Source organism: Gadus macrocephalus, chromosome 3, assembly GCF_031168955.1.
Source record: "Gadus macrocephalus chromosome 3, ASM3116895v1".
NCBI lineage: Eukaryota > Metazoa > Chordata > Actinopteri > Gadiformes > Gadidae > Gadus > Gadus macrocephalus.
In genome coordinates this window covers 14,594,305-14,618,058 of record NC_082384.1, presented here as the reverse complement: position 1 = coordinate 14,618,058, position 23,754 = coordinate 14,594,305, and the positions used below count along the sequence as shown (strand labels likewise).

Sequence of the window (23,754 nt, the reverse complement as noted above, 5' to 3'; positions counted from 1 at the left end):
CTGTTATACTTAAGTAGTGCATTGCGGTTAACTAGTACGATGCATATATCTTTTATACTTATATTGCAACTTGTTTTAGTTTTGATTGCAGGAGCCATATGTTAATGTATATATGCCACTATGAGAAGCTTGTGTTGGGACATTTATTTAGCAATAATGATCCTATCATCGTTGCCCAATCTTCTTTCAGTTTTCCACTATAATGCACTATTGTTTCTTGGGGTAATTTCTAGGGATGTCCGATATTGGCTTTTTTGCCGATATCCGATAAGCGATATTGTCCAACTCTAAATTTTCGATTCCGATATCAGCCGATACCGATATTTGGGTTATTTTTCCTCAAACCTAATTTAGGTATCATTACATATCTCCTGTTGTGGAATTAACACAACATGCTTAATGTTATTGTGATGCCCCACTGGATGCATTCTTGAATGCAACAAGGCTTTCCAAATGTTAACATTGTCTGTGCAAAATAAGAAAAATACTTAATTTAAGGGAAAAGTGCCATGTTTATTTTATTTTTTTTAATGGTCTCAGACAACAGTTTGGATTACACTCTCCCTGAGATAATCTTGACAATGCCCACAACAAATAGGGCAAACTTGACTTCACAAATGATAAAACATTGTACCTGAACAACTATGTGCAACATAGCAGTATGTTTCTTTAACTAAAACTCAATAACCTTAATTGAATAAATGCACAAATATGAGTCAATTACAATGTGCACTGTACTGCACAATTTTGAAAACATTTATTTGAGCTATAAATAAAAAAATAATAATATATATATATATATTTTATCGGTTTTAAGGCAAAAAAAATCCGATACCGATATTGACCGATATTAAATTTTTATGCTAATATCGGGCCGATAATATCGGACATCTCTAGTAATTTTCCATATCCTGCTAACTGATGGCTTATACATTCACAACGTTGTTGAGTTGAGCTCATGATAGGCCATACAGTTGAGCACTGTATGGCCTATCATGGAATCTATGATAATCCGCAAAATGCCTGGCACCATGCATTTAACTGTTTTACGGCCGTCGAAGTTCCGCCCACAATACAGGATATAGAGAGATAGATGTATACTTAATTGATCCGCAGGGGAAATTCAAAGTCACACATCGTAAACACTTATTATGTTGAGTATAGCGAGCAGAACATGCACATATTGCTTCTGCCAGAGCACATACGCCACCAATTTTCAAAATATTTATTTATAACGGTTTGATTTGCAGGCTTCTGAGCTAATGCCCTTATCGCAGCATAATATAATTTAAGCGCGTACTGTAATGTGAAATATAATGCTAATTGTCCAGTCAAGCTGAATGACCAGGAACTCCTGGGCCTGTTTTGTAAATTGAACAGCTACCAGCCGACAGTGAAATCAGTGTTTCAGTCACCGCTGGAGGAAGTCTGACTGTCCTGTGTTTCTGGATCAACATATATACTGTATACACATAAGGGCTTAGCAGTTGCTGTAACTGTTTTGTTTAAAAATATATATTTTCATTTTTTACCTATTTGAAATGGATGACATTATTTTTGTTGACCTGTTTTACCCGGAAAAAAAATAAACTTTTCAGCTTGTGTCCCTCCCCCACCCTTTCTCCCCATCTTTCATAGGTCCGATAGAATTCTCTTTGGATTTGTTCGCTGTGAATATGTAGGCTATGAGTTTCTCAAGGAACTAGATCTTAAAACAGCGATACATTTCATAGCAACCAATCAAGTTTCCAATGAAAAACCAACGACACTCCAACAAGTTCCAGTAAAAATATCTTTGCTTTAATAATATGTATTTACAAAATACAAATATGTACTAAAATGTACACGCCCAAATGCACTAATAATTCGCCAGTGTTTACATTCATAAAACAAACTTCACACTGTTAGTTATCCATTTTGGAGGAATAAAAGGAGAGAGTAAACACATAAAGATGTATTTACAGAACCAAGAAGCCATAGAAATGGCTGTGTAAGGAAAGCAGCAAGCCTTAAATTGCAGGCAGCAGAGGATTGGATCAATGGATTCAAAGGATTTATCAGTCATTGTAAAATGCCTCTTCATGTTCATCAATGTGAGCAAGAAAACGATTATTTTAAACACAAAAATAGCTTATTTTTACATTAAGTAAGTGGTAAGGAGAGGGAGCAAAACAAATTTAGGGAGATACACAAGCAGATGCATAATCTACAGGTTTACCATTCATCAAAAATAAGGAACAAGCTACATTATTGATTATAATGATCTTCTACGCTATTTTAATGTGCAATCTGAACACTTGATTCATTGTCTTTGGGACACATTAACAGAAGATATCAAACCACTGGCTCTGCATGGCAAACCTTTTTTTGTGTGAGCAAATCACTTTCTTAGTGTAGTATCAATAATGTTGCACACTCAAAGACACACAAAAGTATGGCATCAATTAACAATCACATTTACAGATCCATTCGCTTGAACAAATACTGTCAAACCGATCGGTTGGTAGTCATTCAGATAGAGGTCTCCCGTACAAAAATACACTTCCAATCTATTACTCAATTTTCTTATATCCTTCTTTCAAAAATATATTCGCCAACTCTATAATTTTACTTACAGATATTTTCTTAAGACTCCACAATGCATAACAAAAATAAATGTATTCCATAGCGCCAAAAAATAAACAACTATTCCTAAAAGAACAAACAAACATTTAAAAAAAGGAATAGAAATAAATTAGCTACAATGAACGTGACTCTACCTAGCTACCTAACTATTTTTAAGGGCTACTTTTAGACATTTCGGTCGGTTTTGATTGACAGGAAGCAGCACCTCTACCCTGGGGGATGGGAGAAGCCAAGGGCCTGCAGGCCTCCCTCACGTCTTCTAGGGAACACTGACCCCAAGTGCCACAGGTTTGGACCTCCACACGCTTCCGCGCGATCACAGAGCAAAAAAGGGGAAGAACAAAACTCGTCCAAAACAAACGCTCCAACAACAGATCCGACACAGGTTCCTAGAAGCTGAGGTGTTTGTTGTTTGTAAAAGGTTTGTCTTCTCAGGCTGGTGAGTTCCTCTCGTTTCTTTTTAATCCATGGAGACCCAAGGCTTTTCATTTTCGAGTCCTTAGGGTTTCGTCCGTGGTTCCTTTCTCATTTGAACTTGGTCGAGTTTCTTTTGCTGATCAGGACTTCCAGCAGTTTGAGCTTGGCCTTCACGTGTTTGTATTCGTTATACTCCACCGCCAGAGGGGACCGGTCCTCCTTCTGCACATTCCTACGGGCAGACATTGGCAGGAGACCGCGGTCATTTAAAAAAACAAAACACAAACATCGCCTTAAATGTGAAACGTGGCTCTCACATAAAGATATAACGACGTGGATGATATATCGTCTCGTAACAAAAACATCGCCTTAAATGTGAAACGTGGCTCTCACATAAAGATATAACGACGTGGATGATATATCATCTTGTTTGCAAGGCAACACATATTTTTACGGCTGTGTGTGTCTGTGTGTGTGTGGAGTTCTGTTCTCGTTTACCTTCCATTTTCTCTGAAGAACTGGTCTTCGTACTCTCTTAGATTCTTGCGGATTCTCTTCTTCTCCTCTCTGGTTTCTTGGAGCTGCTCCAGCAGTTCTTGCCTGCGAAGGAGAGCGAGCAGCAACAACCGGTCCCAAGGTCAAACTTTATTATCCACAGTGCAGAACAACACGGCCATGCAGTACAGGCAAGTTCTAACAACAAGGCGAGGGTTTTCGGTAAGCAAGTCAAAACAAAGCAACATGCAACGCAGTTGTGACACATACTACAAAAAAAAGAAGTGAAAAAGTAACAAACGTTCTCAAATATTCATAAAATAAAATATGAGGTGCATCAAGTGTGAAAGATTAAAAAGTTTAAAGACCAAGTACGATAAAGGGACTCCCTGGTGAAACTTGGCAGTAAGACCAGAGTCACTCATCAGTGACTCTGCATCTCTCTCCCGTGGGCGAGCTAGCTTACATGGTGGCCGAGTGCAGGTTGGACAGCCTCATGTCGTGCGTGGTGCTCCTGGAGGGCGACAGGTCGTCCACGGGGGAGATGAACCCATCCGCCTCCTCCTCCAGCTGGTCAAGGAAGCCCAGCATGCTGGGGTTGGGCCGGTCCGACACCGGGAACGAGGGCTTAGAGTCCCCGTCCTCCTCAGAGCCGTCCTCCTCCTCCTGGTAGAGAGAGAGAGAGAGAGAGAGAGAGAGAGAGAGAGAGAGAGAGAGAGAGAGAGAGAGAGAGAGAGAGAGAGAGATGGTGACTACGGGTGATTGGAGAGCAGAAACGGCGAGCACTGCCGCTAACTAGCGATTAGCAAAGGGATTAGCACCAAGTCCCCCGGTCCGCCACTGACACCAGGCAGTGTTAGTTGGCTGGGTTAGAGGATCAGAGGCGGTACAACACTAGTTCACAATCCACTCTCAGATCCGGTCCACTGCAACCAAAGCCAGAGTAGGAGAAAAAGTTACGGTTTAATTTGGCTGGGTTGGAAAATCAGTAGATCACCATAAGGTTTGTATTTTATTGGAATTGGTTCCTATTTGATTTCAGTCGTTGTTAGAGATTAGACACGCCGTGAAACTCACCGTGTACCACACCTCGTCCACCAAAGCAACATCAACCCACATCCAAGGAGCTAGTCAAGCGTCACACACAAGGCCGCTACGGGCCTTCTCCACCTAGCAGCCACCTCGTACTCAACGCTAGCGCGGTGAGGGAGACTGAGTGCGGAGACCCGCATTCAGTTTAGCTAAGTCCCACTCTGGAACCAAGATGGCGTCTAAGTGAAGAAGGCCGCTATTGATTGGATTTCTACGATTAACGACACTATCGGGAAACCGCACAACCGAAAGGCACTCGCCCAATCAACAGGCAGCATCCGGTTTTTAAAAAACGATCATGATCAGGGTGAGGTCGGGGAGCGATTGGGTTGGGGTTTGAGAGGGGGGAGGGGGGGGGGGGGGGGGGAGCAATCTGATGGCACTCAGATTGCTCAAGTCGACCGTCACCTTGATGTCATCGAAGAACAGTGCGGGAACGCCCTCGATAATGGGCTGGAGGAGCGGACCCCGCCGCTTGCTGGAGGGGGAGCCCTGTGTTGGGGGGGGAGGGGTGGGGGGGGTTACAATGGGGGCCTAACATCATGTACTGGTTATGTCAATGGGGGAAAGAGGTCTGCTTCCAGTGGGACGGACAGAATGCCAAAAGCGCCTGCTGGGTAGCGGCCCATCTGGCGCTGCGTTAAGAGGATGTACTCTCGGCACTGTGCATGTGAAATGTCCGAGCGCGTTCTCCTCACGTTGTCTAGCGTGAGCCAGGTTTGAGCTCAACACAGGCTGCCTTTTTCTCCGGAGCGAGGGAAAAGCTGGCCAACACCAGATCTCTACAGGAAATTGTCTTGGAAAAACAGGGAACGGTTGGGGCAGAAGCGGTCCTCTTCCCCACTGGGGTCGGTACTGTGACCCACGGGACCCCTGGGGGAGGATTAGGACCCATAAGCAAATTAATAAACAACAGGAATTTCTATTCGCAGAGTGGGGATTAGCGGGAGGGAATTATATAATGAGCTGCTGCTGCCAAGATCCTGATCAGAGCTCACTTTGGAACAAAATATGATCCTATAGAATACAAGGACTGAGCCAGGAACAACATCCCTGACATGGTTTAGTTAAACTGTGTAAAGGGAAATAGGCATTGCTTTGAATGCACTGCAGAACTTTTTGGCGGAATTGGACGAAATACAACCCAAATCTTTGATGGAAATAAAGCTCTTTGTGGAGATACAAACGGCTGACTTTATCAGGACACAGCGGTTGTCAGTTGCTGTTAATGGTCCACTGGGAGACTACAGTTGGACCAACAGCTACAATGCCCTTTAGAGTTTCTAAGGCCCTTAAAACCCACCGATTCCATCTTGCTTCCACCACTTAATCCCTCCACCCTCCTGTTTCTCTCTTTTGAAGACCCAGTGAACCCACTGTTTCTCAGCTAGAATTCAGTCACTATGAGACTTAAAAAGAAATGTTTTGGGTGGAGAGTTTTAGTAAAGAGGGGGGCATAATATCCAAATGGTTACGACCCACGTTGTTGTCGTTGTGTATGCGCGTTAGAATGAACGATGTTGTATAAGAAATGTTCCACAAGTGACGCGGCCATTACATAAATCACTGCTCAAATGTCAAAGAAAGCCACAAGCGTTCAGAGTGGGAGTTCACACAGTGTTCTGGGGAGAATGAAAAAAACATAGGATTTCCCCCATTTGTTTTCTAAATTGGAGACTTATTTCAGTTACAACAATAAAATAGCATAGCTTCAGATTGACGTTCATATAAGACAAATGACAACGTAAAATAAACAACTTTTGTGTTCACTGGCTCTATAAATGATCTCCATTGTTCATGTCTTTTTTCTATGTTCTCCTGTAAAGTGTTTTTGGAAACCAAGAAAAGCCTTACAGAAACCGGACGTATTTATATTATCAGTACTATGCTTACCCTTGAGGAAGGAATCTCATTCATATCCTGACCACAACCGTTACGACATAGCCTCAAACGAAAGCTTGTAGCAGAGAACTGAGATTAGTCTACAATGACGCGAGTTTCATGCTCACAATAACCCTGTGCGAGCCACAGAGTGGTCCACAGAGTGGGCCTACATAGATATGCAGCCTGACCAGTAAAACACCATAAGCACGTTTACCGAGAAGTAAAATCCAACCTTTTTTCATAATAGCTGCAATGAACGTACAAAAGAAATGAAGGAAAAACGTGTGTGGAATAGATGAACAGATGTGGGGAAGGCGAGGGCGGATTGGGACTGCGGCGAGGACTGAGCAAGCGCAATACTTACGATGACGGGGATACTGGAGGCCCTGCACAGGATCTGCTTCACCAGGCGGTAGCGGTCGTACAGGGGCTTCATGGTCTGTCTCTCGTTCTTCGTCACCTGCGGCGGGCGGAAGGGAGGAAGCGGAGGCGTCTCGTTAGCTCGGCATTAGCGACCTGGCTTCCTGCTGGCACTCTCCTCGGCGGGGTGAAGAACGACAACAACAAGGTCTTCCAGGTCTGGCGACACCGGATGAGGGGGATTAGCCAAAATGCAATTCATTTATCCAATTAGCTTAGGTCTAGGATTCAGACAGCAACAGTCGCCGTGTTTATTTTGCCTCCGATTTTAAGACCTTCTCAATAGACGCTGGGGAAATTCCTCTGAATATTTGAACGCTCGTAACCTAGCAGCGCGACACTCTGGTCTCCTGCGGGGGGGCGTCAGAATCCACTCAACCCGGGCACGCGTCCAGTGCACACAGGACTTTGCTCGGCCCTTCAAGAGGCGTTATTTACCCCTGGGTGGGTTTGTAGGACACAGCCCGGCTCTGTGTAGTGCTGACTGAATTTGTTTGGGCTGTTATGGTGCGGAAGAAATACAGTGACTCAGGAGAGAGATGGACGGATAAGGAGGGATGGTGTAGTGGCAAGGGTGTTTTTGTGTGTTGTGTTGATCCGTAATGCCCTCTGTCTGCAGCCAGTGGGAATCCATAAATCTCGTAGGATTAAAATGTCTGCTAAATGAATGAATGAATGAATTAGTGAATGAATGGTAAACGGAAGGGCGAGACAAGCTTTTGGTTCCCGTGTGCTTTGTTCTGGATCATTCCCCGAAGGGACTAGTGACTCACCGGTCTTCCATGGATGCTCTCATAGTACAGCAGGGCCTTCTGCAGTGCCAGCTTCTCCGTTCCAATCTGCTCTCGGGTCATGTCCTGCAGACAGGCGGCTCGTTTAAACAAGGTCCCTTTTTCATGGGACCGCTTCATCATCTCGGTACTCTCAAATTAAAATTACATAAAATTAAAACTAAATTATAGTAATCCATAAACTAGCAGATGCTTTCATCCAATGCGAATAGAACTGAATTTGTAGACCGAGGTGGAGTGGGAGCAGTTATCGGGGGGGGGCTAGGGGCACCTTTCTCCAGCACGGCTAACAGGGGTCCAACACCCTCGCCCACCACAGTGTTCGGACAGAAACCGACGTATCCCATGTTCTGTCCCGCGCCCTCCACCCCCCCTACGAGCTGGGCAGCGGGGCTCCTACCTTGATGTCCTCCGGCCGGCCCCCCTCCTCCCTCTTCTCCTGCAGCTTGCCCATCACCACCTCCAGGGTGCTCTCGGCCGGGGGCGGCGGCGCCTTCTCCTGCGGGCTCCTCTTGTCCAGCTGGGAGCCGAAGCTCTTGGGCAGGGTGTTGCTGCGCTGGCGGGTCACCGGTGGCAGGTCCTCCTCCGACTTCAGCAGCTTGTGTTCTGCGGGAGGGGGGGGGGGGGGGGGTCGAGAACGTGGGCACGGTGAGGGAGTCTGTGTGTCCGAACCGGACCTGTGCACAACAACGTGATGCATGTGTGTAGGGTGTGTGTTAGATTAGACTAAAGCCGGTCTGTGCGGTCGTTATTCTCTCGTATGTGTGTTATTATTGTTTTAAGCTCTCGCATTTCTCGGCACCTTCGGCCGTTTTCTTTTGTGGATCAATGCAGTGTCTCGCACATTATGGATGTGTGTTGTTTTCATTTATTTACATTGTTTTTTAGTTTGATTAAAAAACGTTTTTCTAATGCGGGAGCCGTTGCCTACCTTTGAGATTCCTGCGAAGTCTCGTCAGTTCATTGACCCATCTGAGCACTTCTGGGTTGGCAAGCTTATCACTGTGAGACGGCTGGAGAACCAACGGACAGGAAATACGGATGAGAAGAGATTGGCTTGCAGAGGTAGAGCAGCAAACACTCTCCTCTGTAGATCGTCTGATCCTTACATTTTAAATGGAATACAGCAAAATAAGAAAACCCAGACGTTTATTTAGCTGAATTCCATGTAAAATGCCTGAAATATTTCCCATTCCGCATGGAGGCTTTGCTCACCCTGTATTTCCGTTCATATTCAAACTTTTCCTCAAACCGGTGGATCTTCTTCTTCAGCACGTGGATCCGCTTGGAGAGCTGAACGGACGACAGCTCCTCCTTCTCCTCGTCACAGGACCCCAGGGAAGAACTCCTGCGGCGACTGCACACGCACACAAAACAGAAGTCAATATTTTTAGTTTACATAAAAGTAAGTACCGCAAGGCCGGTGAGCTCAAAACTGGGCGACCGGGGCATTTTCCTTTCTTTTACTACACACAGGTTTTGGACCAATCGTGTACCAAAACTCAAAATACACTTCTTTCACACGTTGAATTTGTTTTTTTTTGTAGAATATCTCAAGCAGGAAACAGCATAACTCCGCCCCTTGCTGTATTAAGCTCCTGGCCCGGGCTTTGCTTCTGCCAGATCAACATGCAGGTCACTCATAAGGAATCCTGAAGGAGGAGTCTTGCGGGAGAGGACGCTCACCTGGTGAAGGAGTGCGCGTTGGGCGGCGAGGGGGGCACCTCCGTGTCGTCCAGGTACTGGCAGTGGCCGTAACCGTAGAAACGAGGCGAGAGCATGGGGTCGCTGCCCTCCTCCATCAGCTGGCGGATGAGTTGACCGCCGGCGTGCGGCGATGGGCGGGGCTCCTCGCGGTCCATGTTGTCCCGTTGCCACGACGAGTAGGCAGGGACGGGCTCTGGAGACGCCAAACAGAGAACACAAGGGAGCCCTGGTTGAGTGGGGGGGCTGGAGCCTCCGTAGGGGCCTCGTCACCGACCGGCCCTCTAGCGGGAGCGGCTGGGTGAGGGGGGGGGGGCTGGAGCCTCCGTAGGGGCCTCGTCACCGACCGGCCCTCTAGCGGGAGCGGCTGGGTGAGGGGGGGGGCTGGAGCCTCCGTAGGGGCCTCGTCACCGACCGGCCCTCTAGCGGGAGCGGCTGGGTGAGGGGGGGGGCTGGAGCCTCCGTAGGGGCCTCGTCACCGACCGGCCCTCTAGCGGGAGCGGCTGGGTGAGGGGGGGGGGGCTGGAGCCTCCGTAGGGGCCTCGTCACCGACCGGCCCTCTAGCGGGAGCGGCTGGGTGAGGGGGGGGGCTGGAGCCTCCGTAGGGGCCTCGTCACCGACCGGCCCTCTAGCGGGAGCGGCTGGGTGAGGGGGGGGGGGCTGGAGCCTCCGTAGGGGCCTCGTCACCGACCGGCCCTCTAGCGGGAGCGGCTGGGTGAGGGGGGGGGCTGGAGCCTCCGTAGGGGCCTCGTCACCGACCGGCCCTCTAGCGGGAGCGGCTGGGTGAGGGGGGGGGCTGGAGCCTCCGTAGGGGCCTCGTCACCGACCGGCCCTCTAGCGGGAGCGGCTGGGTGAGGGGGGGGGGCTGGAGCCTCCGTAGGGGCCTCGTCACCGACCGGCCCTCTAGCGGGAGCGGCTGGGTGAGGGGGGGGGGCCTGTAACATTCTGCAGTCAGTTCCCCCTCACCCAGCTAGCGCTTGGAGCCAAGAATAAGACTAATCCTGAAGATAATATTGTGCTTGTCATGGTGTCTTCCGGTGGAGTGAGGAAGCACATGATTCGGAAACACAAGGGATTAGTCCGGCTATGCATTGTAGAAAAGTGAAAAACATCTTCTTTGTAATCCTTTTGAAGTATATTTTTCGCAATGAAACATACATTTTACTCACTTAAAGTCCAAAAGCAACAGTGACTAGCACAAAAAAGGTAAACAGCCTTCTTTTTTGGCAACTCTCTCATTCTCTGAAGGTCATACCAAACCACTCCATTAAACACTCTCCCAGAAACACTACAGTACAAAACACTCTCACTGGGCCTTGTGACAGATGTTGCACTCTCGCTCTCTCCATCTATATCGCCCCCTCTATCTCCCTTTCCCTTGATCTGACTCTCTAACTCCCTTTCCCTTCCTCCCTTTACCTCTTTATTTATAACTCCCATTGTTCTCTCTCTCTCTCTCTCTCTCTCTCTCTCTCTCTCTCTCTCTCTCTCTCTCTCTCTCTCTTCTCTTGTCTTTCCCCCCCCTCTATTTCTCTCTCCCCCCATTTCTCTCTCTCATTCACTCCCCCATCTCTGTCTCCCATCATGATATCTAGTGAGAATATAGACAGACTATTCCCATAACAATAACAATCTGACGAGAATAGAAATGCAGATCAGGTCTTCTCCTCAATCTCCACTCTATTAATAATAATGATAATAATGATCTATGTTGTGCATGGTAATTGTTAGGACTTGATATATGTGGTGCATAGTGTGAGGACAACCAAGCTGATCCCCGGGGTTATAAATAAGGCTGGGCGGCATTCCACGGCCAAATGTCAGAGCATGACCTCGATTTAGAGGACGGTGTACAGAGAGAGTGAGAGAGATGTAGAGAGAGAGAGAGGTCCTCGACACACACATTGCATGCAGACTGTTGCTGTGCAAGGTGTACCGAAGCGTCCATAAGTCCTGGACCCGGGGCTAGCTCCTGGAGGGGGGAACTTCAATCCATGCACCAACAGAGGGGTCAAACGTGTGTCAGGCGGCAATGTTTGTACTCCAAACATTCGACGTGTCTGAAAGCACGTGGGGAAACCTGTGAAACACTGAGGCCGCACGCAGACGTTTTATCACAACTTGGCCCAGATCCCAGTCCTCTCCTCGAACCCCCCCCCCCCCCCCCGCCCCCCCGCCCGGCGCTCGGCTGTGTACGTGTGGGGGAACGTGCCGTGCGTGGGTCCGAGGACGGGACCAAGGAGAGACCTGTGGGACGTCAGCCGCCGCCGCCGCCGCCGCAGGGCAGAAGGGGGAGCTTCTTAATCAATCAAACACACGGCCGCGCCCGGCCCCGACAGCTGGCCTCCGACTCAGCTCCCTCAGACACTAATCCCGCAGAGGGACTGGGTTGTTCGAGGGGTTGTTTTCTTTTTTTTAACAATCGCTTTTTAAGCGTTTTGCTGCGAGCAAAGCGCAGAGGGCGTGAAGGCTGACCCCAGAGCCGCACGGGGCCGGTCAGACTGGTGGGCCCCCGGTGTGATATGCGTCAGAAACGACCTGTGTATGGTAGTTTCTGCACGGGCTTCGTTTGAAAACAAAAAGGGGTGCCGTCAGGTACATGCACGTGTCCGTGCCTTTTGTATGATTAGCGGTTATGCACGAACACACTGGTGTGTCCCACACTGTGCACTTACCATCAAACACACTGTGGTGGAAAAGGTTTTTGAAATCAAGGAAAGGGGCGGAATAGTAGGAATGCTCTAGAGAGAATGTGGAAGGAAAGCAAAAGGAAGCAAAATAAAGGCTAAAATCAAACATCAAAATTGATGGAGGGAGAAAAAACTAAACAAGCACCAACTAGAAAGGAATAAGAAAAAGAAAACGAATATGAATAAACTAGATTCTGCATGAAAAATGCTGTTTGGAGTCAGCAGTAAACAAAATTAAAGCTTGTCCTTGTCAACTTGTGTAGCTGGAGGTCTCTGGCCCGGTCTTAACGCGTCTGCATTGATCAAGACAAGGACGGGGCCAGCGCAGGACGTCAGGTCACCACGACAGACGCTGGCACACACCGTACTGGGACAAAGGTCTGACTGCCCTTCCTCAGACAACCCTCACAATACTCAGAATACAACCCGCAACCACACACACACACACACACACACACACACACACACACACACACACACACACACACACACACACACACACTCATGCTCAGAATACATCACACACTCACACACACGCAAACACACATTCCTTGCTTAGAATACACCATACACTCACACACTCACACACACTAACATACATACATACTCCCTGTTAAGAGAAACCCTCACACCCACACACTCACAAACACATCCACTCCCTGCTCAAAACACACCACACCCTCACAAGCACAGACTCCCTGCACAGAATACACCACACACAGGCAAACACACACCACATCGCTTCACTGACCACACTAACTAGATTACAACAACACAAAGAAAATCAGGTGTCTAAAAGAACATGTTGCTCTGCATGCAGTTCCGAACGTAGGTGAAGGATTCTTGAGAAATGAGTTCCAGACAGTGTTCATTGACAGACAAATGAGCATCTGTGGAACACCTTCTTCCTTTGGAACCATCAATTCTCAAAGACAAATAGACACATTACTCACCTATTCAAAATTGTCGTAAAAAGGTTGTGTGTGGGTATAAAAAATATTAAATAAACCTAGCACATATAATATGGATAAAAACACACCTGAAGGGAACTCTACAGGGGCATGCTGGGATGGATCCCAAACGGGCCCAGCCTAGTCCTCCTCATAGCAGGAGTAAACACATCTAAAGCAGCCGCTTCTGGGCGTCTTCCACTGACTATCCAGGCTTGCCCTAACTGTCATTGCTCCCTCGTCCACTAGAGGGCTCTAACAGGTCATGCTCGGATCAATCTGCCTTAAAACAAATCGAAAACAAAAAACAAAAAAACAAAAATATATATATTTAATAAACTCAAGGCAGATCAGGTCGATATTGCTGGGTCTAATGAGCGAGCTGGACTAACAGAGTCATCCAGGAAGTAAAAAGTCGTGTCTGGGAAGCCAACATGTCTGGGCAGATGTACATACATGTTGCTGCATGCACCAAAAAGTTGCAACGGCTTTTTAGAGTAACAATTGCTATGCGAAATGGACATCTGGAGGCACCTCTAATAAGTGCATTGATTCATGCCATTACATTACTCAAGCAAGCTCAAGCAGTCATAAGACACAATCCTGTTATTGTAAATCCATGCATTGTCACCGACCATGGAAAGCAACCTAGCATTCAATCACATCATGCTTAAATCAAACATATTCCCACACCCATATATGTTGAAACTGTCTCTATCATTTATTCACATACACTCATTCATTCACGCTTGCAGACATTGAAACAAACGATACTGAGGCATTCAGCCATCATGAAGCTTTAATAATTCTGTTTCTAGTCAACACACCACAACAACAAACCCAGCAGGGCTAAGAGACAAACGCATGTTAAAGAGACTAAACCAACACCAAGTCCGCCCGCTACTGTCCGACCCTGATCCTCTTCCACTTCCGCCCCAGCAGCACAAACAAACAACCCATACCCTAACCCCCCACCTCCCCTATCCACACCCAGCCTCCACCCTACTGCCTAGCCCCTGGTCCCCTGCCACACACACACACACACACACACACACACACACACACACACACACACACACACACACACACACACACACACACACACACACAGCCAGTCAGCGTGGGAGGGACAGAAAACTTAACAAGATCTGAGACAATTAAATCCCCACATGAAACGCGCAAAGGGCGAGCCCCATCAATCAGAGAGAGAGAGAGAGGAAGTGGAATGCATAGAGGAAGAGAAGGAGGAATAGGAGGAGGGAGAGAGAGATAGAGAAGGAGAGACATACACACACAGCAGAAGGTGTGCAGCTGCTCAGTTAGATTTGGGTGTGGAGTCCGATGGGGGGGGGGAGGGCGGGTTTAACCCTACAAGTTGCTGTCAAAGTGCACATACGCGGGCTGTACCTATCCACAATGTATTTCATTCAATGATCAAAAGATCTCCCAAACTCCCAAAACTGTGTGTGTGCGTGTGTGCATGTGTACACACATGTGCAGCATACGTGTGTGTGTGTGTGTGTGTGTGTGTGTGTGTGTGTGTGCGTGCGTGCGTGCGTGCACGAGCGCGGACCCACCTCCCCAGTTGTTGTTGTCCTCCTCTGCGAGCTCCAGGCGGGGAACATCCTCTCGCGGCTCGCTGCAGTCGCCGTGCGACGGCCGCTCCGACGCCACACACACGGCGGGAGACTCCTGGATCTTCATCCTGGCCCTCTGTACCACCATGAGCGTTAGCCGCGGGGGGAACGAAATACACACCCGCGCGCGCGAGAGGGACAGAGCGATAGAGAGAGAGAGAGTCAGCGACACACACACACACACACACACACACAAACACAAAGCTGCTCAACAACCACGGCCAGCCCCAGCAGGCACACTCTTTAAGCCCTGGCCGCACGCCTCCTCTCCCTCCACCCCGCCCCCCCTCCCTCCAGACAGGCCCAGCCCAGCGACGGGAGGAGGGAGAGGGGGGGGATCCTCCCTCCCGATTGGCTGAGCCGTCTGGCCAAAACATCCGCCCATCTGGGTAGGCCGAACCCTCGCTGGCCGTCCCTCCGTCTCTCGCCCAGTGGGTTCACACACTCCTCCTCCTCTACTTAACCCCACCCATCTCTCTCCCGCCCTTTCCCTTGCTCTGTTTCTCTCTCTCTTTCTCTCTCTCTCTCTCTCTCCCTCCGCATGCTCCTTCCCCTCCCATGTGCCAGAGTAGAGTTGTTTGTTTCACAGTCACAGCTTCTGGGAGGGGAAGGAGGGAGCAGGGAGGGGGGGGGGGGGGGGGTGCGAGCAGGAAGTGGAGGAACAAGAGAGCAGACAGCCGATTATTGGCTGGCGCACGTAGGCTGACTGGCTGAAATTCTCTATCCCTATTTCCGACTCGGGATTAACGGTTCACCTCAGAGCCAAAGACACGGCGTGTGTTTTTGAACCCTCTATCACTCTCATGCTCTCTGTCTCTCTCCCTTTCTCTTGCTCTATCGCTCTCCCCTCTATCTTGCAATCTCTCTATGTCGTTTGCTCTCTTTCCCTCTCTCCCTCCTTTGCTGTCTCTATTCCCCTTACGGTCTGTCTCTCTCTTTATTTCTGCTTCACTTTCCCTCTCACTCTCGCTCAGTTTCTCTCACTCTCTCTCCTGCTCTGTGCGGTTGCTTCTTCAAAGTGTTCTTGGGTTTCGTTTCCTGTACTCCTCGTACAACACAAGCAAAGTTTCGTTTTGACAACTTCCACAGATCCTTTCCCTGCCTGGCATACTTCTCCTTGACGTTCAATACTTCTGTTTAAAATTGTTGTGAAAGCGATACCATTGTATTAGTTGGTAGTATGAAGGCTTATCTACAGACAGTTACAAGTTACAGCATGTATCTTGTGTCTTGGGTGGGGTGGAGGGGGCATGAGCGTGCAAAATAACGAAATCACAAAATAAATGTACTGTAACACTCTCTGTCATAACAACTCAATCACAACCCGAAAATACTTCCTGAAAGTCCACTGCCTCACCAGCTTCTGGTGAATAACGATGACGTGTACAGAAAAAACGACGGGGCAGAATATTTTAACAGCTAATCTTTGACCTTTCCCCCGAAAACAAAACTGCAAGCTTGGCAGGCAGAGTCACGGCTGTGGATTGACTCGTGTACAGATGTGCACAGATGTTACTTGGCCCCCGGTCAACCGCTGTCCTACCAGAGAGGCACAACGTGCGTGTGCATGTATGTTAAACCCCCACCCACACAAGGGTGTAATCCAGCCTACATTAAAACCTCCATGATTACATCAGTAGAAGCTTGTGTGTGTGTGTGTGTGTGTGTGTGTGTGTGTGAGATTGGAGGCGGGGAGTGTGGGTTGCAAACTGGATGAGAACAAATGGATAGGGAGATTAAATATAAGAAAAAGTAATTCCCGTGTACGAGTACTACTTGTACAGTGAAGAGACAAGCCACCGGGTCAGACCAAACACACACACACACACACACACACACACACACACACACACACACACACACACACACACACACATACACACACACACACACACACACACACACACACACACACACACACATACACACACACACACACACACACACACACACACACACAGACACACACAAAAACACACACGTGCGATGGGTCGGTTGGGGATAGCATTCTATCCTGTCCGTGAACCCACACACAAATGAATAAAGATACTTGCATGCAAATTAAGAATAACAAAATAAACAAATGCTTAATGCCTGATAGAATGGCAAACAAATAGAACCGACAACTAGCATGCAATGCAACTATGGATGTGTATGTGTGCACAGAGGGAGGTTGAGCATATGTGTGTTATGTTTTTCTCCTATCCTTGACATTTTCTCCGACTGCCTCACTGAGGTACTCATGTCAGTGCTACCGTTTGATGCGCGTTCAGACCATCCGAAGACCATCTGGCCGCATTTACACCCTGCTATTAGGGATCTATTCATACAATATTAAAATGTGTGTGTGAGTGCATGCAACACCTTCTCGCTCACACTTCGGACTGTGCTTGGGTAACTTTGACCCAACCAGGCCCCATACGCTGGCACACTTATATAAGAGCCAAGACGACCGAGCCTGGGTGTTGCAAGCGCATGTGTGTGTGTGTGTGTGTGTGCATGCACGTGCATACAAAACCAGTTGAGATGGGTTGCGCTATTGCACATTTTAGATTTGATTCAACTTTACTGTCATTGCAATAAGAGTACTGGGATAACGAAGTGCAGTTTATCATTCAGACTTGAGTAGGGCGTTGAAGTGGATTGGTCCCCAAAGTGCACGCTACGCAGGTGTGGGTGTGTGTGTGTGTGTGTGTGTGTGTGTGTGTGTGTGTGTGTGTGTGTGTGTGTGTGTGTGTGTGTGTGTGTGTGTGTGTGTGTGTGTGTGTGTGTGTGTGGGCTAGAATGTGATACGGTGGCAGGCGGTTAATAGTGCACGGTGTAAACAGCACCAGGGGATGAGACTGACTAAAAACAACAGCTTCCCTGAGTCGCCGCTGGCGGCACAGCGGGGTACTGTGGGATTCGGTCTCTATGGCAACCCTTTTCTTGGCAGGTGTTGAACCCCTCAGGTGAGGGCTGGCCCCGGGGCTGCTCGGTGGATATACACAGGTGGCTCCAAACCCTGGGTGTGTTATAGCAACCTTAAACCTGTTTTATATGTCCATTGGAGATCGTCGCTGGTACAACACCCCTACGTGTCAACATGCTGAGATGGTTGTGGCCCATTCAGAGTTTAAATCTGGTTCTGGTGATACCCATCAGGACCAACATTGAACAGCCAACGTTGGCTTCTGGGGGTGGGGGTGGGAGGGATACCTCACCTGATCCAGGCAAGCGGACTCTGTGGTAATATCTGCCCAAAAACGCCTGTACTTCCTGGAATGTCTGCCACAGCCCTCATAGACCACTTAAGGTGCCCCGCTGAGAGCATCCTCTTTAGCTGAACTACTGCCTGGTACGGCAGGGTTGCTGAACACAAGGCCATCAAGAGGAACCAAATCGGGATCTATATTCCCCATTTTTATTTTATATTAATTGTTATTAATTTCGTATCAGACTAAATATATATTTATTATTCTTGCTCATGCCTTCTAGGTATTGGAAGCTTACCATTTCCCAAGTAATGAAATGATCCAGTGTTAAACATGGCATATAACAAGAAACGACATTGACTTTGACTATTACACGTGACGGTCTGCTGAACTGACTAAACCTTCATTCATCACTTTATTTCTGTGTGACAGTGCTTTTAGAACATGTACGACGATAAATATCAAGTATTCATTCCTGTGTAATGCAAGATTGTCACCCCAGTGGACAAACACAGCAATGTCTGTGCACGGTCATGCCACATCTAAACAGGTGTGAAACCATGTGTGTATGTGTGTGTGTGTGTGTGTGTGTGTGTGTTTGTTTGTGTGTTTGTGTGTGCCTATGTGTGCGTCGGTAAGGGAGCAGTTACCTGTGGAGGAAGAAGGCCATTTTCAGTCCTGCTCTCCTTCCTGTAAGGTAAACAAGACGCTCAGCTGTGGACTGATCGACTATTTCACTCCGACAACAACAGTAAACATCACAGAGCATCAGACACATTATACCATCACACTCCAACCACTCCAGCCCCCCCCAGCCCCCACGGCGGGGATCAGCTGTGTTCAGTAAACACTCCAGAGAAGTCGACCTTAGAGATAAAAGCGCTGGCTTCTGCAGCGAGCGGGGGCCTCGTATCAGCACAGATAAGCTAATGGTGTGTGCGGCGTTAACCTTGGAGTGCGTACGAAAGGGTGAACGTGTTTGCAGTGTGCGATACACAATTGGAAGAAGGAGGCGATGCAGAGCGTGTAGGGTCGCAGAGGGATGCTGGGGGCAGCGGGGCGGAGGGTGTTGTGTGCTAACCTTCTCCTCCCGGGGGCCGGGTCATCCATGGTGAATCCTTCAGATCTAGAGGCACTTCCCGCCACGCAGCATTCCTGAGCCTGTACCTGAAAGCAGGCCAAAACACAGTCACAAGTTTACTTCATTATCATCATGTAATCAGTGGAGTTAACTTTATACGATATTATAATCATATACATCTCATATAATTTATATTTTTATTAAATGAAATTGTTTTGTCAAATAACATTTAAATAATTCTCATCAAGAAATTCAGGATATTTGAAAATTTTTAATTATACGCACTGCATACATACTATATATATATGTATATATGAATGTATGCTTCTGTGTTTTTTTGGCCAAATGACTCCCAGATCCAAAAGAGCTACACTGTTCTTTGTCACGGCCAGCTGAGTCGCAGAGCCCTATACTATACTGTAAACAACGACACCCTTCCTTGTCCTTCAATACTCCCTTCGCATACACCAATGCCACGCCATGCACACGGTACTAAAGTTCACACGGAGCCCCTAAGGCGCCACAGCTGAGGCCCTGGTGCAGACCGGCACTCACTGCAGCCCCGGGTGTCGTCGCGCCAACGGGAGCGCAAGTGGCCCATATCAAATGTATGTGTGTCATAGTCTCCTCTGTCCACTTGCATAAGAGGCTCCTGATTGGCTGCCAACCAAACACACACCGCAGCAAAAGGTGGGGATGGTCTTTTCCCAGGTGTGAGAAATGCTAATCTATTTCCATCGGCGTGTCCCACAAGGTTGAAATGCCACCCGGCTCAGCTTTACATGAGTTACATAAACCCACATGACGGATCACCCCTGGTGTGTCCAGCTTGTGTGGGAAAAGGAACGCCTGAGAATCGCTTGCCCACACTTTTCTTTACGGCACAAATCGCCATGGCGATATCGTAGCCTGTTGAAATGTCCGTGTTCAGAAGCAGTTAAACAGCCTAAGCAAAAAACACAATTTAGATTCCACCTTTTAGGCAGGTATCTGTAGGCTAACCCCTACCCTAAATTCTTATCCCCAACCTTAACACTGACCTCCACATAGGACAGATGTAGATTACTGTTGGTTAACCTTAACCCTAACCTCTACCCAGGGCAGCTGTGGGTTCCTGTACACTAACCCTGACCCCTAAACCCAAACCTTTATGTACGGCAGCTGTAGATACCTTTTTAGACTATTAACTTTAACCCTAACCTCTATAATCCTAAACTGTAATTAGGAGACTAACCTTAACCCTAACAGCTGAACCTTAACCCAAACCTCAACGTAGGGTAGCTGTAGGCACCTGCAGGTTAACCCTAAACTGTAGGTAGCGTAAGCGGGCTGTTCTGAGACTCAAATTGCCAATAGCCAAATGTTTCAGTGTGTCCTCGAAGTCTCTATGCACACCCTGCTCCAGTAGTCACTACTTCTTATATTTATTGCCAGAGCACGAGTCACTGACCCAAATTTGAACCGTTGCATCTTTTACTTTGCGACGAAACAGGCTCAAGCCAAGCAAAGAATGGGCTGGTTGCCAAAAAGCTAATGCAAAATTAGCGCTGTAAATGAAGTGCAGGCAGGTCAGGGAGTGCGGCGCAGAACGTTTTGGATGCGCTGTGCTGTTTGTAAATAGACTGAGAGAACATTATGGACATCAAATGTTTGGACTTTGATTGGGAAGCGACTCTTTACCGTAGCGATGCATATAAATACATTAGCTTTCTGAATCCATTAGCAAAGTGTTTTAGTAATTCAAATTAGGGCTTATTAAGGACAATAACAGCAAATTTCCAAACGCTTGACTGCTGATGAATACCTGGATTAGCAGTAGCAATTACCGGGCATCATGGACACATAAATGTAACATATTATCAATCGATTAACAAATGCTTATTCAAGGCTTGAGAGGGATTTAGCAAACCGAGGAGCACATTTCTAAAAGGAGAACATTAACTTGTTCATGCACCTAGTCCAACTCCTTTTCTGGAGGGCCCTTGTTATTTCAAAAGAGACAGCTCCTTCATTTTAAAGAAAAAATGACAGAAGACGAATCCCAAGACGACGGAGGGGTGTGTGTGTGTGTGTGTGTGTGTGTGTGTGTGTGTGGGGGGGGGGGGGGGGGGGGGAATCTACAAGAAGACAGGAAGAGAAGCGGCTGTGGCGGTCACTCACCGTAGGGGTGTCCTGGTTCTGGTCTTGCTGGGCCAGAGTGGGGCTGGCCCTGGGTTTCCAGGGTTTTGGGACACAGTGCTGCTGGGTGTTTGGCTGGTTGTTCCTGACTCTATGGGTCCGCTGTTTAGCTGGTCTAGAAGCTACATTGCCCTCTCTGAGTGCCTCATAGGTGTCCTCATCCAACGGTATGTTCTCCTTCTGGAGGTCTGCCCTGAGAGACGACGTGGACCTTGTTGCGACAAGAAAGGGGAGGAAGAAGAGATATCAATTTGTCAGCATCCTTCAGAACTAGTTTCTTTGTTTTAGTGGACCAATGAGTCAAGAGAATCCCGATCAACGTGTTCTCTGATGGCTCACTCACTTTTATACCTTTCCAGAAGCTGCCATAAGTTGGCTTCTAATTCTATTTACTAGCAACTCTTATTGCTGTTTTGCCGTCGGTGTTGTGTGAAGTCTTCTAATCCACGTGACGTTGTTTTTTTTGTTAGTACGTCACTGAGTCTGGAGAAACAGGGATTAAACTGCCATAGCTGTGTTTGTTGTGTATCCAGGTAAGCCTATCACCGAGAATGTGATAAGATGACCTTATAGTATTCAGGGTGTTCAGGGGTACAGGTGTATTTAATTTTGGCATATCAGGGCAACGCACCGGTGTGGACAAGTGAAAGGGTCCGTACACTATCAATAATAATATTGGTGCTAATATTAGAACAGATTGGAAAGGATTTGAACCCAAACTCTTTGAACTTGTAGCACTAATCCCAACCATCTAACAGTTACCCTGTTTCCCTCTAATCTTTACCCCCTCCCAAAACCAATCTGTTTTCCCTACACTGACACCTCTGAGGAAAGTACCCACATGGCACCAATGGAACACCAACATGAATTAACAGCTGAGACCACAAGAGGTGAACCATACCTGCTTCTCTCTGGCTCCCTCTCGCCCTCCTCCTCTTCCCTCTGCTCTCTCTTCTGCCGACGTCTCTGCCTCGCACTAGACGTCCACGGCGGAGGACTAAAGCAAGTAGTATCCTCTTGGGGTAACTGCAAAGCAGGTGCCGTCCAACGACGTCCGTGCAAACCAGGTTCTGGCAAACCAGTTTCCGGCAAACCAGGTCCCCGCAAACCAGGTCCCGGTACACGGGGACAGTCAAGGGAGTTTATCTCAAAGAGATGCTGTTGTACCGCTGCCCGTATGGTGCGGTCTAGAAAACTATGGGTGAGAAGAGAACAAACAGTACATATGGGAAGTCCGAGATGTATTTTCTAGGTCTACATACGTCAAAGCTATAGAATAGGTCGTTCAGGGTACCGTGTTGTTGTTATTTTCTGAGTGACGTGACGTGAACTTACTTGGTGACATCGGGTCTGCAGTGTATTGGAGATAGGTGATTACTACAAAGAAGAGCAGAAAATGGCGGGGAGAGAAGAAGATAAAGCAAGGGTAGCTAGCTTCAAGTAATACAATCTTTCAACCCATTTCTCTTTATTTTCCATCCCCAATTTGTTTAGCTTCCTCCAACCCATTGTAGACCTCACACAGTAAGAGTATAACACTCGGAATGACACACTGTGGTTGTTTGAGTCTTTCTACAGTCTAGTTTTGCTAGTGTTCGAAATAAACTCTTTGAATAACAATGGCTCCGATCTTCACATTTTCTTATCGCTGTGAAATGCCAAGACGGTATCTCCAGCCGCATACCGGTGGTTCATAGCTCGTTTAGTAAGGTCACAGATGAAGTGTAGTGAATGTTTTGAACAAACAACCAACACTAAGCGTTATTCCTCCCTACTACTGGCTGTAAGTGCATGCAGCGTATGCTGGGATGCGCTCCTCCATAAACAGGCCTGTTGACAGTGATAGCACAGCCAGAGGTCAGCTCCGGTGCAGAGAGAGGGTGGGGGAATAGCGATGATATCTTGATGGCACGGATTACTTTATCATCGTCATCTGCGTTGTTGTTATGTAATTATGATCAAAGTGAAGGGATTAAGGCATGATATAGGCAATTATATTGGTCAGCTGTGCAATAACACTGGGATGACTTGGATGGAATGTGAATGATTGACAGGTGCTATGGATGTCCAGAGCTTTCTAGTGTTTGCAGGCTTGACCCTTAATTTGGATCACTGGCAAAACACATCAGATCCTGTCGTCTTTTATGAGCCCTTAGGGATTTGGGCATGTTGCCCAAGGTAGCCTGCTGAAACCTTGGGATCAACAACAGAACCTTCTGCTGGGTGTCAAACACCCTAGCCAACAAAATATCCTGCCACTATTTAGTGTCCTTTTAGAGTGAAAGAGGCTGCTCAGCAGGACCAGAATCATTAATATTTGTACGGTCTAGAGACCCAAGGCCTAACCAGCATGATAGAATAGTTGGGGCCGGATGGAGCTCACCAACCTGGTTGGATTTTGACATCGACAGACTCAAGAGTCGGTATGATTTGAAGATAGGTTGCTGAGACAGAACAAGGTTGTATGGACATCCTGTCCACATTCATCATGAGACGGGTCAGTTTGCTTACAAAGTATGGACTTGAACCCACTTTACTAGTGGGTTCAAGTCCATACTTCAAATGGCTTGGACACTGTGGGTTGTTCAACCTCTTA

At 47.6% G+C, this 23,754-nt stretch overlaps 1 protein-coding gene across 6 annotated transcripts in view; it reads right to left on the bottom strand.

Annotated features, from left to right (window-relative positions):
- Positions 1-1,778: 1,778 nt before the first annotated feature.
- The window catches only part of fam13a (family with sequence similarity 13 member A), a 54,331-nt gene continuing 32,355 nt past the window's right edge, over positions 1,779-23,754 (bottom strand). For 3 of the 6 annotated variants that reach the window (XM_060047501.1, XM_060047502.1, XM_060047503.1), the window contains 17 exons: positions 22,494-22,535; positions 22,060-22,353; positions 21,141-21,369; positions 18,981-19,066; positions 18,550-18,589; positions 14,646-14,781; positions 12,104-12,169; positions 9,411-9,624; positions 8,940-9,081; positions 8,656-8,737; positions 8,125-8,330; positions 7,707-7,790; positions 6,878-6,973; positions 5,038-5,121; positions 4,004-4,203; positions 3,541-3,642; positions 1,779-3,274 (listed from right to left, as the gene is read on the bottom strand). In XM_060047501.1, the coding sequence (XP_059903484.1) occupies positions 3,151-3,274; positions 3,541-3,642; positions 4,004-4,203; positions 5,038-5,121; positions 6,878-6,973; positions 7,707-7,790; positions 8,125-8,330; positions 8,656-8,737; positions 8,940-9,081; positions 9,411-9,624; positions 12,104-12,169; positions 14,646-14,781; positions 18,550-18,589; positions 18,981-19,066; positions 21,141-21,369; positions 22,060-22,353; positions 22,494-22,535 (2,227 nt within the window). In that variant the 3' untranslated portion in view covers positions 1,779-3,150. The remainder of the gene's footprint in view (positions 3,275-3,540; positions 3,643-4,003; positions 4,204-5,037; positions 5,122-6,877; positions 6,974-7,706; positions 7,791-8,124; positions 8,331-8,655; positions 8,738-8,939; positions 9,082-9,410; positions 9,625-12,103; positions 12,170-14,645; positions 14,782-18,549; positions 18,590-18,980; positions 19,067-21,140; positions 21,370-22,059; positions 22,354-22,493; positions 22,536-23,754) is intronic. The other 3 variants (XM_060047505.1, XM_060047504.1, XM_060047506.1) reach the window with 3 other exon arrangements.